General features: G+C 38.7%; 1 protein-coding gene across 1 annotated transcript in view; it reads left to right on the forward strand.

Moving 5' to 3' along the window:
* LOC124596265 (dynein axonemal heavy chain 7) overlaps positions 1 to 15603 on the forward strand; it is a 1038560-nt gene that overhangs the window by 860202 nt on the left and 162755 nt on the right. Inside the window, 1 exon segment of the mRNA XM_047135340.1 lies at positions 9814 to 9966. Within this exon segment, the coding sequence (XP_046991296.1) occupies positions 9814 to 9966 (153 nt within the window).

Consider the following 15603-nt stretch of genomic DNA (forward strand, 5'->3'; position numbering starts at 1 on the left):
AGATTTCCAGGATGATGGAGAAACACAACATAAAATCTTTTTACCCAACATACAAAATTAAGGACTTGCTCAGCTCAGTCAAAGACCAACTAGGACTAAAGACACCTGGGATTTACATTATCAGGTGCAAGAGTGACATGCAGAACATCAGCCAGACATGGCATTGCAGTGCATATTGCTATAAGGGACATTTATGGTACGCTCACCTTGGCCAGACTGACAAGTACATAGTGGCAGAGTACAGCTTCACTGAAGAACACAAGTTTTCTTTTGAATAGTCAAAGGTGCTGTGCAACAACTCTGCAGGGGATTCACTGACAACAAGGGCTGCTTTCCAGACAGACTGAAGTATGCTGAAGTCTGTCCAATCTACAAAAAGGGAAAACAAGAAGATTTAGTAAATTTCCACCCAGTGTCTATACTCCCAGTTTTCTCTAAAATAGTTGAACGAATAGTATGTAATCAATTAGAAAAGTACAATAAGGAAGGTAATATTATTCTCAATAACCAGTATAGGTTTAGGAAGGGACAAAACACTTTACAAGCTGTGAATGAACTAATCTCTAAAGTAAATAAATGCCTCGACAACAAACAAAGTATATCTGGTATTTTTTGTGACCTCTCAAAGGCATTTGACCCAGTAAACCATAAGCTACTGCTCCAAAAATTGGGTACCTATGGTCTCCATGGAAAATCTGTAAGATGGTTTTCATCTTATCTCTAAACAGATACCAAAAGGTGGTGATACATCAAAAGGGAGAGAAAACTTGCTGTAGCTGGAAAGAAATTCAAGCAGGCGTGCCCCAGGACTTGATATTAGGACCACTTCTGTTCCTATATTACATGCCTAGCAAAGTAAATGCAGATACAATACTTTACGCAGATGACTCAACTGCTGTAGTCTGCTGCAAAAACACTGATGAATTAGTAAGGACCATGAAACAAACTAAAAGATAATGCTATGAAATAAAATCTTGAAAAAACCCTAATTATACACTTCAGGACCAAACAAACTACTGAATGTACATTGAAAATAGAGTATTCAGGTAAAGAACTGACCACAATTGATTCTGTAAAATTTCTTGGGATAACTTTAAATAAAAACTCGCAATGGACCAACCATGTGGACAGTTTACTTAAGAGATTAAATAGTTTAGTTTATGCAATGAGGGTACTACACAAAGTAACAGATTTAACGGTGAAGAAAACTGTATATCACGTGTATTTCATAACAGTTATAAGATATGGAATAATTTTTTGGGGAAAAAAAATCAGAGCAATGACAGGAACCACTAGTAGACATTCATGCAAATCACTATTCGAAAGCCTGGACTTCGTCACTATTCTTTCCATCTTCATATATGAAATACTTCTCTTTGAACAGAAAAACTCACATCTGTTTGAAGGAAATACAAAGGAAATACATTCACACATGCCTATGAAACTAGACATAAATTGAAATACATGCTACCTTGTCACATGGTTCTGAAGATCAGAAATAAGATAAGGTCAATATTTGGGGAATCCACATTGGAGACCATTGGCACATACCTAAAAGGCAAATGTTGTTATAGTCTAGAATAATTTCTAAATGAATAAAAAGCAAATGTTATAGTTTAGAAGAATTTATGAATAGGAATAGGGAGTAAGGAACAAGTACAAATGGTATACTTTCGAAGCCATATAGATACAAAGTATTCATGTTCACTGTATATTCATGTTTATATATAGAATTATAGTTTGAATGGCAGTTTGTATTCCATTCAATACATCCACACTTCATATAGGTATGTGAAGGCTATGGTAATGATTTGATGAGTTAACGAAAAGATTTAAAATATAATGTTGTATTTTTATTATAACAAGCAATGTATGTATTACATATTTCCTGTAGTATATAAAATACTGTAACAACTTAGGCTAAAGACTGACGAGTCACCAATGTTCTCAATCGAATGATTGTATAAAAACATGTTATGTGATGATAAAGTATCTTATCTTATCTAACAAAAAACAACACCAGGAATTGATAACTGACCCATGCACCCTGGCCACCCTTACCCTATCCCTCTCCCCCATCTCTACCTCCCCAGAACTGACCTGAACACCGTTTTCAGAAGGCACACATTTGGCAGACCTATTATACCTAAGAAGAGGAGTCTATTGTCCATTAGATTTAAAAGATCACACACCACAGAAACCAAGCACTTTCCCTGAAGATGGTGTGTTGCAAACCAATTGAAATGTTATTGCAGGAGAATGCTATCACTCAGCTGATATCTGAAAAGGTTTCATCAAGAAAGCCTGTTATTTACATACAATCTCTTAGCTCTCTTAAAATTTAAAATAGACACACATCCCCCCCCCCCCCCCCACACACACACACAGAGAAGAGAGAGAGAGAGAGAGAGAGAGAGAGAGAGAGAGAGAGAGAGAGGTACTCAAAGTGCTTTGAAAATACAGCATACTTATAATATAAATAAACTCACACGACAAAACAGTAATGAACTAAGGAGGGTCTGACTTCTTGCAAGTATACAATTTTTGTTTTGCTTATTAACCAAACACTTCACTTTCTCATATTCATTGGGTTTATCCTTTTATTGTTCCTAAAATATACACTTACAATTTTTTTTGTAATTTAGGAATATGTATTTATTTATTTATTTTGATCCAACATCAACTGATTACAAAAAAAGTTTTCTTTGCTCCAGTCTTCTGGATAAGTCAGAGCCTTACTTACTAGAGTTACATGTTATTGCCTGGCATTATGATCTGCACAACTATTTCTATATTTAGTTGAGAGAACAATGTTACATATATGGACTACATGTAAAATCAATTTACTATTGGAATACATAGATTAAGGAAGTTACAATTTGTAACACAGTATTCAGATCTGAGATTCAAATATTTACAATGTGTGACACAGTCTAAGATCTGAGATTCATATATTTTTAGATAGATGGTCTTCCATCATATCAGTGTACTAAATCTAGAAACTCATCTATGGAATGTACAGGATTCTTTAGGAGCCATGATTTTAATTTCTTTTTTAGTTCTGTAATGGGCAATTTGGAGATATTGGGATGGAAGCAATTGTGTAGTTTTATGTCTGCATAGTGAGGGCTTTTATCATAAAGTGTTGTTCTATGAGAGATGTTGTGGGGTCTCTCTCTACCTCTAGTGTTGTGATCATGTATTTCTTTATAAAGAGTTTTGTTACTGTTTACTGCCATAATGATTATCTTAAGTACATACAGGTTATGAACAGTTAGTATTTTAAATTCTTTAAACAAATTTCTGCAGGACTCCCTGGTACATTTCTTTCCCATAATTCTAAGTGCCTTTTTTTTTGTAAGATAAGTACTCTTTTTATATTTCCTTCACTGCTGGATCCCCATACCTCTATGCCACAGCTTAGATGGGATTCAAATAGTGCAAAATATATTTGCCTCAGAGTGCTAATGTTACAAAAAGATGTCAGTTTTCTTAGTGCATATATGGTAGTAGATAGCTCTTTGCAAATATCTTTAACGGGATGAGACCAGTTTAACTTTGCATCAAGTGTCAGGCCGAGAAATTTGATCGAGTATTCTTTTTTAATGTATTCATCACCCATTAAAATTTGGTTTTTTGCCTCTCAAGATCAAATTCAATATAGGCAGACTTATTTGTGTTTAATTTTAGTTTGTTTTCATTAAAATATTGTTGATGTCACATTTTTTGTTGTTTAGATTACATACATCTTTACCTTTTTTTCTACATTAGGTACGTCTTGTGGCTGCCAACAAAAATCAACTAGATGTGTACATTTATATGACATGTCATCTGCAACACAAGGATGTTGGGACAATGTCTGTATTGAATTTTTTAAAACTATAACCTCTAAATTATGTATTCTGGTAAAATAATGGTATACTCCCCCTTTTTTTACACTTGCCACTGCTACAACTCTCCCGTTATGAGCTGTACTTGATAATTATTTTCCTGCTAAATGTGTTATCATTGTTATTTATATTTGTCAAGTGACCTGTGAACATCAACAAAAATTTATAATGTTTGGAAAACCACACCACATAGTTTTCCAAAGTAAAGCCTCAAGGAATTTTACCAATGCTCATAGGTCATTTAAACATATAAATAATACATTTAGCAGGCAAATAATAATCAAGTACAGCTCAGGACAGGTCAACCATAGTAATGGCAAGCATTCATAAATGGGCATTTGCCAATATTTTACTAAAACACATAACTTAGATGTTATATTCTAAACAAAAATTGAATACAGACATTGCCCTAACATACTTACGTTACAGGCGATGTGCTGTAATAATACTGATGTATGGCTGATTTCCATTGCCAGCCATAGGAAGCACATAATACAAAAAAACCAAAGTGCATATGTAATCCAAACAACAAAAAATCTGATGGTAGCATATTCCTAACGTACATAAACTTTGTATGCATATATTTCCAAAAATATAAAAGGAAAAGTCCCATGAAGATGTGACAATGGTGAAACATGTTTGGGGATTAACAAAACAAAAATTTATTCTTGCAATAAAGCAAACCCTCTTTAGCTTGTTATAAATTTCTACAGGCAAAGGAACAGATCTAAAATACTTTTTTAATTAATCATATAGCATGCTGAACCTAACAGGAAGTTCAGGCAGTTGCTGATGACATGGAAAATGAGTGTAGCCTAGTGGCCACATTTCTGCATATGTGGTATAGGGCAGTGCTTATATCTTCCTTCAGGCTAAAAATGCATGTGAAGCCATTATGTCAGATGAACAGAAGGGGATAATTTAGGTCAAAAATGACAGAATATCAGAAGGGAATAATTAACTTGAGACTTAATAGAGATTGCCTTTGAAGGGAATGGTCAGTGTAGGAGGAGTGTTGTGTTGTGATGTCATAATTTGTTCACTGAAAATGACTTGCATTATAATTTAGAAATAATTCATGTCATAACTGTGGCCTTAAGGTGATTGTGGATGACTAAGGCCATCAGTGTATGCCCAGATGATGGCTAGAAATCACTTTGTTACAACACAGGAAGTTTGGCACACGAACTCTGAACTTCCCCATTTATTTCCAGATTAAGACGACAGAGGCAGTTGTAGCACTTGAACATTTGCAGAATAGTTGTACATTAGAAAGAAAGTTGCTCTCCAGAGGTCCTTTTGTTTACCCCCGATAATATGCATTCCGAGCTATAGAGCATGAAGGGACACCAGCAGTAGTTTCTGAAGTACTCACAAATTGTTAACTGGTGAGGTGCATCAGTTATTACCAAAATTATGATTTTACCGTGTGGGCAGCCACAGCTTAACTGATATATGTTAAAAAATTGTTAAAAATTTCTTATTAAAATTTTCTAAAAAGCTTATGGAAACCACATTAGCTGTTGATAATCCTTAACTCTGAGATTATACATAACCAGTTGCACGATATTGTAATAACATCTTCAGGTGAAAAATCTACAAAAGCACACACCTTGGATTAGGAGCAAAGTAATAATACAAAACTATGATGCACCTAAACCAGTAGCAGAGGGCGTGAAATACATAGCTAATTTAATATCAGGCCATTGAAACAGGACTGTCTCCCAACATTCGGATGGTACTTGTCCTTAATGTTGCCCATTAAATGGATGTTGAGTACTTCAGAAAAAGGAAATCAAGAATTAGTGACAGTAGGCCATGTAACTGAGTACTCTAAGCTGTTTTTGTAGACCTAAAAATGGGACATAGCATAAGAACCTAAAAAATTATGGGGGAATTAATGTATGCTGATGCCTCACCAGTGCTGCAAAACAAGTGAAAACAGGAAAAAGCCTCGTGTAGGGACCGTGGCTATGCATGCAGCAGGAAGTTTGTACCACTGCATGAAAGTGTTGACACAGTCAAATGCTAGACAAAACTGATGTTGGGCAATGCACCATGTGAGGACAAGTAACAAGTAGTGGAATATGTCGTTAGAGGTTGTGAAAATCACAAGGAAGTAAAATTGATACATTTTTAGAGTGAAGGTTGGAACTGTTCCATTTACAGAATTGTCTATGTAGAAGAAATAGAACATAAGTAATATAGCAACAAAACCATCATATATGAAATGATGACATCACTGCAATTTGTGATTTTGTCACTACTGGTGTTTCATAAAAGTAATGTGTAAATAATTTTATCTTTTCAGTTACTAACCTTCATGTATAACCTTGCAGTAAAGGGTTATCAACAGCTAATGCAGTTTACCACAAGATTTTTTAAAAGATTTTAATAAAAAAATTTAAAGAGAGTTTTTAACATATTACAGATGTTTTTGAAGGTTTTGTAAACCTTGAAACACAAGCATATTCTGACATAAAAGGATCAAGTTATATACTCAATTTTTGTTGTTTGACCTATAATCTGCACCAACAGGACTAAAGGAATTTGCTGATGCACCACTTAAGCCCCTCCCCTATCATGTTCCCTGAACTGATGTTCCCTTTCTGTCTCTTTTCCTTCCATTTCTATTTAACCAAAAGCCTTTTTTCAGCACTTGAACCCTACAACCTCAGTTATTTGTTGGAAGTATCCCTGTCTTCACCTACAGTTCTTACTCTCTATAGCTCCCACTATTACCATGAAAGTTAGCCCCTGCTGTCATTACAATTGTCCTGTAATTTTTCCTTTCTTCTTGTCAGTGTTTTCCGTATGCCCCTTTGTTTGCCAGTTCTGTTTCTGTGTAGAAACTATTCAGTCCTTACCTTGTCAGTCTACCTAATTTCAACATGCTTCTACAGGGTGATTCAAAAAGAATACCACAACTTTAGGAATTTAAAACTCTGCAACGACAAAAGGCAGAGCTAAGCACCATCTGTCGGCGAATTAAGGGAGCTATAAAGTTTCATTTAGTTGTACATTTGTTCGCTTGAGGCGCTGTTGACTAGGTGTCAGCGTCAGTTGATGCTAAGATGGTGACCGCTCAACAGAAAGCTTTTTGTGTTATTGAGTATGGCAGAAGTGAATCGATGACAGTTGTTCAGCGTGCATTTCGAACGAAGTATGGTGTTAAACCTCCTGATAGGTGGTGTATTAAACATTGGTATAAACAGTTTACAGAGAATGGGTGTTTGTGCAAAGGGAAAAGTTCTGGACGGCCGACAACGAGTGATGAAAATGTAGCACGCATCCAGCAAGCATTTGTTCACAGCCCAGGAAAATGTCAAGGATATGGTGTTTCGGCCACCTCTCCCAGCCACCATTGATGATTTGAAATGAGAAATAACAGCAGCTATCCAAACTGTTATGCCTGATATGCTACAGAGAGTGTGGAACGAGTTGGAGTATCAGGTTGATATTGCTCGAGTGTCTGGAGGGGGCCATATTGCACACCTCTGAACTTGTTTTTGAGTGAAAAAACCCTTTTTAAATACTCTTTGTAATGATGTATAACAGAAGGTTATATTATGTTTCTTTCATTAAATACACATTTTTAAAGTTGTGGTATTCTTTTTGAATCACCCTGTATAATACCACAACTCAGTTGCTTAAATTCTCTCCTTTTTTGTGTTCCCACTGTCCAAATGCCATACCCAGTGAAATCTCACCAGACATTGGTTGATTGTGCCCTTAGCTACCCATTACTAGTGCTTTGGTGTAGTAAAGTGCAATAATCAGATAAAGCTGTCAATGCTGTACACACTTTCTTTGCAAATGATTGGTTGCCCCTTGGTATTGCATTCTAATTTCTGCACCACCCTACTGACTTCTACTTTTAAATTTGACCCATTACATTACTCATAATGCTTGCTGTAAGTGATGGGTTGCACCTTACCCATCTGCCAGCAGTGCTTCTTCCTGATATTTCTCAGAATTCTAAGTTCTCTGTGGTCTATCTTCTGTGCACTTCCATTACCAGAGAAGCCTTTTTAGTTTCCCCATTCTGCATGCATCCCATGTTGAAACTAATGATAACATAATCCACAATGAATCCTGCTGAATATTACTGTGAAGCAGTTCCCACAGAACAAGTGAGCTTTGGAGTACAATGCAAAATGTTTTATTAATTTATAAAGAAGATTTTAATTGCCGTGATATACAGGTTAATTAAACGTAAGTGAAACAGTGTGAGGATAAAGAAGTAACAAAATTTGAAACTTAATGAGTTTTTAATTGACCTTATTATTAATCCACTTTGGAAACCACAGTTCGCTGAGAGCTAAATGTTTCTGGGCCATCTAATATATGGCATATGTGATTCAGTGGCCAGGAGGAGGCTGGATGTGGAAGCTAACAAACTCATAAACATACAGATAGTCAAATCACCCTAGTACACATAGGCACATACACACAAAGATGAGGGAGATATTTACTGCAGTTCTTAAATGTCATGGTACTGTAATTGTATAGTGTAGAATGGATATGTTTACTCATGCTGAGTTAAGTGAATAATTATTGAATTATTATTGAATACCCAGGAAGTGAATGTTAGTGCTCTTTATCAAAGTCTTGAACACCAATGTTTCATTTTCATCTGCCACAGAATAATTCTTACTTTCTAAAGAACAATTTTCTGTGTATAAGGCTCAAAATGGCACACACACACACACACACACACACACACACACACACACACACACACACACACACACACAATGGGAACTCTAGGTGGCAATATCAACACTGTGGGAAAAATTAGATTGCTACTTACCATGAAGATAACAGCAGACAGGCACAGCTAAAATACACTTACTCATAAGCTTCCAGCCACAGCCTTCTGTGGAAAAAGAGAAACCACACCTTATGCACATATGACTTCCGACTCTGGCAGCTTGAGCCACAATGCTTTCTGGCCTGAGCTGCCAGAGTTTGCAGCCGTATGTGCATGATATGTGCTTGCTTGTGTGAATTAATAGTGTATGTTTCTCTTTTTCTGACAAAGGCTGTGGCCAAAAACTTATGTGTAAGCCTCTTTTAACTGTGCATGTCTGCAACTTAGCATATTATCTTTTTGGTAAGTAGCAATCTATCTTTTCCTTCATTGTGTGTATATATCAATTGTGTACAGTAGAGGACAACATGGTAGTTTCCATGGCCACATAGGATGCTTAGATGTAGATCTTAGTGATGTAAATGACTGGCTGCAAAATAACAGTGATGCACATGATGGAATGATTTCTGATAAAGAAATTATCGCCATTTGTTTGTATGCAAACAGTGACATCAATATTGACTGATCAGCTGGCAAAGACAAGCTCAGTCTGAAGACATTAACACATACAGAGGCAAAAACATAGCTGTACAAAATGTTTGGAATGATAGGTGGAAACAACTTCAATTGAACTAAAGCTGCTAAATACTTGTGTCACTGTTGCGCACATATGTGACATATAAATCTGGCTCAAAATAAACTTACTGATTATTTCAATGTATATGACTCATTTGTCTGTCTCTTATCTCAATATCTGGTCGAAATTTATGTAAAAATTGGTAGAAATTTATGAGAAGATAATGTATGATTTGCGTGTTTTGTTTGTCTTTGGTATTTAATCCATGTCACTGTAAAGTTTCTCTCATTTCTGGATTACTCTGATTTTTTAAAATCTGGATGATCTAAGGACCAAATTAATCTGGATAAACACAGGTACTTAATGTTGTGATATGTTTTCTGCAGAAATTTCTGTTCTGTTTTTGCCTCCATTGGCACTATGTGTTTGCATTGAATGATATTATTCTAATTCTGAACTCTTGGTGAATTTAAGCTCTGTTGTTGTAAGTATTGTGTATTTTTATGCATAGGCAAACACATTATTTTGAACAGGGATTTGGTGGAAGCCGGCTGGCCTCTTTATCCTTAGGGCAAGGACAAGGCCCGATTGCCTTGCAGTTAATAGAGGAAGCTTCAAAGAATGGTAGCTGGGTACTGCTACAAAACTGTCACCTTGCCAAAAGTTTCATGCCATCTTTGGAAAAGGTAATATTCTCCAAGTATTTCACTTTATTGAGTATTGTTAAAGTAATATACAGTAAGACTTTTGATTGCTATATGGCTGTGATTGGGAGTAGTGGTAGTTTCATAAAATAGGAAAATTTTTCACTATGTTGCATTCCTCCTCATATTTCAATACCATTAATACCTGAAATTTACTTCAAATAATTGTGTGGCTGAAGGCAATCATCCGCCAAACAGGAGAATCATTGAACAGAAGTTACGCGTGTGAACAATGAGTTGAACATTGCAAATTACTTCACATAGCTATCATTAAGTGCAGTTGCGGAATATGAATTCATACCTGGATACGATTATTGAGATGGGTAACGCTACCTGTTAGAATTTGTATTATTATTATTAATTTTTTTAATGAGATGGGAGAGTTTTCCACTAAAAATCATGTTCTTTAATGAATTTCGTATGCCAAGATAATCTATAATTACCATCCATCATAATGCATATACTTCCATTTTTAATGTAACAGTGTAATTAAAAGGGATATAAAGATACTGCTACTCACATATAGTGGAGCTACTCAGTCACAGAAAGGCACAAAAACAAAACAAAGAAAAGAAGGTTGGAAAGTTACCTTTACACACACTCACATAGACGCACACACACACACACACACACACACACACACACACACACACACACACACACACACACATAAACGCAACCCAGACACACATGACCACAGTCTCTGGCAGCTGGAGCCAGACTGCAAGCAGCAGAGAATCATGGGAGAGGCAACTGGGTGGGGATAAGCAGGAGGCCAGGATGGGGGAGCATGAGTGATAGTAGATTAGGGGTGGGGGATGGTAAAGTGCTGCTGGGAGTGTGCAGGGCCGAGGTGGAAGTGGGGCAGCTAGGTGCAGTCACGAGGTAGACTGGAAGGCAGGGGAAAGGTGGGGGGGGGATAGCAGAAAAAGAAGAGAAAAAAGACATTGTGTTGGTCGAATAGAGGAATGTGTAGTGCTGGAATGGGAACAGGGAAGGGGCCAGATGAGTAAGGGCAATGGATAACAAAGGTTAAGGCCACAAGGGTTACAGGAACATAGAATATACTGCAAGGAGAGCTCCCAGCTGTGCAATTCAGAAAAGCTGGTGTTGGGAAGGATCCAGATTTTCATGACAGAATTGTGTTTATAGACAGTAGTGTTCCATTGAGTTCATTATGTTTACAGAAAATGTATTTCACAGCAACAAAACTATTTGACATTTGACGTACTAACAGACAATACAACCCACCTACCCTACATATTTTCTACATCAATAACAGTTCCATATATATATATCACCAAGTAGCGGCAGAACACACACATAAAAGATGGTTGTAACTGGAAAGCTTCAGGAACCAGTGGCTCCTTCTTCATGCTGAAGGGTTGAAGGGAAAGGAAGAGGGGTGAAGGAAAAGGACTGCAGGGGCTTATGAAAAGAGGTAAATTTTGGTAAAATTACCTAGAACCGCAGGTCAGGGGACAGTTACTGTATTGGATGAGAAGCAAAGGCTGATTGTTGGGGATTGCATCGGAAGAGCTTTGAAAAACCTGAGAGCTTAACGATGAAAGACAGGGTAATATGCAGACAGAGAGTACTGCATAACATCATGCATGAGTTAATAAGAGTGGAAAGCTAAATGCATTGTACATAACAGAGGTGGGAGGGGGGCAGTGAAAAATAGATGGGTAAGACAATGAGAGATGTAGAAAACTAAAACAGAGTGAAGCAAAGAGTAGTTACATTGAAGAAATGCTGAGACGGAAGAAAATAACATAAATTAAGGGCAGGTGGGTGGTGAGAACCAAGGACATGTTGTAGTGCTAGTTCCTGCCAGCAGAGTTCTGAGAAGCTGGTGTCTGGGGCAAGAATCCAGATGGCACATGTGGTGAAATAGGCACTGAGGTTACAACTGTCATGTTGTAGAGCATGCTCTGCTACAGGATGTTGCGAGTTGCCAGTTCATCTGTTCATGACCATTTTTCTTCTCTATCCTCCCCCAATCCCAGCTTGTGCTCTGTCTCTAATGACCTCATTGTCAACAGGACATTAAACACTAATCTCCTCCTCCTCTTCCTCCTCCTCCTCCTCCTCCCCTGCCTCCAACCCCTTGCCTCGTGGCTCATATCCCTACAGCAGACCTAGATGGAAGACCTACCCCACACATCCTCCCACCACCATTTACTCCAGCCTGGCGTGGGCACCACCTAGCCCATCAAAGGCAGGGCTATCGGTGAAAGCAGTCATTTGATCTACAAACTAAGCTGCAACCATTTTGCTGCTTTCTATGTGAACTTGAGAACCAACAAGCTGTCCATCCTCATGAATGCTGTCACCAGGAGACCGATGGACTGACTGCCCATTTGGTAGAAATGTTTCCCCTCACAATGTACTTCACTTCAATGACTACAGCTTGCCTTGCAATATATGCTATATTCCCATAACTCCCTGGCTTCAACCTTCACTAGACCCTGTCCTTCACCCCCGTTACCCACTTCCTTGGTCCCACTCCAATATCACACAACCTTCTATTGCACCTATGTTCTTCCATCCCCCAGACCAGCTGCACCTTCCAGTTGTACACTGTCCTCACTGTGTCCCTGCATGCTTCCACAAGAAGCATTACACCATCCCAGACCCCTTCCCTCCTCACCCTAGCCTCCTCCTTACCATCACAACCGTGGATTGCTTCTCCTTTCATGCGCACTGCTCGCAGTGGTCGTGTGTGTGCGTGTGTGTGTGTGTGTGTGTGTGTGTGTGTGTGTGTGTGTGTGTGTGCATGTGTGCATGTGTGTGTGTTTCTTACTTTATAAGAAATACTATTGGCTGAAAGCACAAATGTATAGCAGTGTTTTTGTTGTTCTTGTTGTGACTCAGCATCTATATATGTTGAGTGGCAATCTATCCTTTTCATAATATTGTCATTATCCCATCCTTCATTTTACATTGTTTAATTTTACCTAGTCCTGCAATACCATGTAAATCAGGCCCATGTCTCCTTGCAACACCTACTCTGCATCTGTAAAACTCTCCTGCTTTGTAATCCCAAATCCTTGCATCCCATCTTTCACATTGAAATAGTTGTCTGCCAGGAACTAGAGCAGGCTGCACAAATCCACCTAAAAGAACTCTACAACCTATTCACCTCCTGCTCCCTTCTTGGACTACCACTATCCACTACCTCTACAACACCCTTGAAACCTCCCCCACATCCCCTCACAGCCAATAAACCCTACCTCACAGATCTACTATATTTACCACACCCTCAGAAACTCCCTCCCACCATCATACATAATCCAGAACCTAAACAATCCCAAAACACAGCCATGAACCTTTCCTCTAAAAGTCTTTAGTCCCACAGAAGTATTAGTCTTTTCCAAAGGCCTCACCTTTTGCCCCACTCCCAAATTTGTTCATACTGAACCTGTTAAAGACCTTCTCTCCTTCTCCCAGGACTTACAATGGAAACACTTTTCTGCCACAAACGCTATTTACCTGACTCAAACTAAAGTTAATGTTGAACACTACCTGACTTTGTCCAATCCTCCATAAAACTGTGATCCACCTCCACTGTCCCTAAATCACTCTCTGTTAACATTCCAGAATTTCTTAACCTCAAATGTTGCCTACCATCATTCCCCAAATCCCTCAACATAAAAGCTTACATCCACTGAAAGAACTGCAATCCACCACCTAAAAACTGATCCCCCCTTATAATCCCACCTACCAACAATGGCTCCACCACTGTGGTTTTGAACTGCAGGGATTACCTGAAAGAAGGACTCCACCAGCTGTCAGATTTATCCACTCACAAACTCTGCCACAGTGACGCCATTCCAGAAATCCCACAGGAACTCCAGTCTCTCCTCAAATCCTTAGCACAATCCCAGAACCTCTCCCTGGAGCCCATCTCTCTCCTCAACCCTACCACTCCTTCCACTCCTACCTTTTACATGCTTCCTTAAGCCCATAAATCCAACCACATGGGACGCCCCAATCTGACTGTTTACTGTCCCTCCACTAAGGGAATCTCTGATCTCGTGGACCAACCACTTTCTGCCTAGTACCTGTATGTAACCTTCCTTCCTATATAAAAGACATGAACCATTTCCTCCACGGACTCCTCGTAGTTTCCGTGCCTTTATCATACGGTGCACTGATCAACACTATTAATGCCACCTCCCTCCATACTAGCATCTTCAATGACCACAGCCTTGCCACTGTTGAACACCATCTTTCTTGGTGCTCAACTGACTCCAATCCTATGATCTCCTTCCTGGTCACCATGATTAACTATATCCTCATCTGCAGGTACTTTTCCTTTGAAGGCATCACCTACAAACATATCCATGGTATAGCAAAATCACCTGCATGGCCCTCTCCTATGCCAACTTTAATTTATCATAGGCTTTTCCTGTCTGGTTTGAGTGTATCAGACAACAGACAAATACTAATAGATAATGATAATAATATGTGGTCAGATTATAAATTTCTGATGCTGCTTAACACAAACTTTGGGCACTTGACTATGGCCTTTTGTGTAAGGTCTGTTCATTGTAAGTTTGACCATAGACACTTACATTAATTCTGATGCTGTGTGTAACTATGAGTATGCCAAGTGATATTGCATCTCAATAAAGTAGGAATAATGTCAGTGTGCCAAATAATTATCTGCAGTGATGGCAGATATGCATCCAATCTGGACCGCTGCAAGAACAAGAAAGGTGCCGTCTTCTCGGCAAGACAACGGACCTTTGTAATTATTCTAATGTTCCAATGGTTGCATACCACGATCAATACAACTGCTTATACTAATTAATATCTTAAGTCATTCTTTATTTATATTCTCAACTTATATCTGTGTTTTTGCAATACATCAATGCCCATCCTGCAAATGTGCCTTTAAACAACTTATTAAGGGGTCATCTATAGGAGTCCTTCCTAACCACCCTTAATCCCAAACCCCTAACCTGGTTCAGATTCATTGATGACATCTTCATGATCTCGCCTGATGAGGACACTCTATCCACATTCTTCCAGAACCTTAACGTCTTCTCCCCCATTTGCTCCCTCTTCAGCTGAACAAGCCACCTTCTTTGATGTTGACCTCCACCTCAGAGATGGCTACATCACTCATATCAGACCTACCAACCACCAGTAATACCTCTACTTCAACAGCTGCCTCACATTCTGTACAAAGAACTCACTTGCATAGAGCCTAGCCTCCCATTGGCTTCACATTTAAAGTCATGAACACTCCCTTCCCAAATAAACAAGGGTATCATTGAGGCCTTCAAATACCGAAATTATAGGTGGGAACTCACCCTGCAACATATCTTACATTTCTGTAATATCCCTGACCTGAAACTTCACTAGTACCTATACTTCACCCCCCCCCCCCCCCCCCCCCGGCCCTCAATCCCCATCTGGGGGCCTCACTCCAGCACTACACAGCTTTCTGTTCCACCAATGCACTGACCATATTTTTTCCCTACCTCTGTTTCTCTCCTTTTCTGCTCCCCTCTCCCACCATCACTCTCAAACCTCATGAATGCACCTAGCAATCCTACCCTCTCCCCATCATGTCCCTACTTGCTCCCACAAGCAGCAGTACACCCT

This window comes from Schistocerca americana, chromosome 2 (assembly GCF_021461395.2).
Source record: "Schistocerca americana isolate TAMUIC-IGC-003095 chromosome 2, iqSchAmer2.1, whole genome shotgun sequence".
NCBI classification, from domain to species: Eukaryota; Metazoa; Arthropoda; class Insecta; order Orthoptera; family Acrididae; genus Schistocerca; species Schistocerca americana.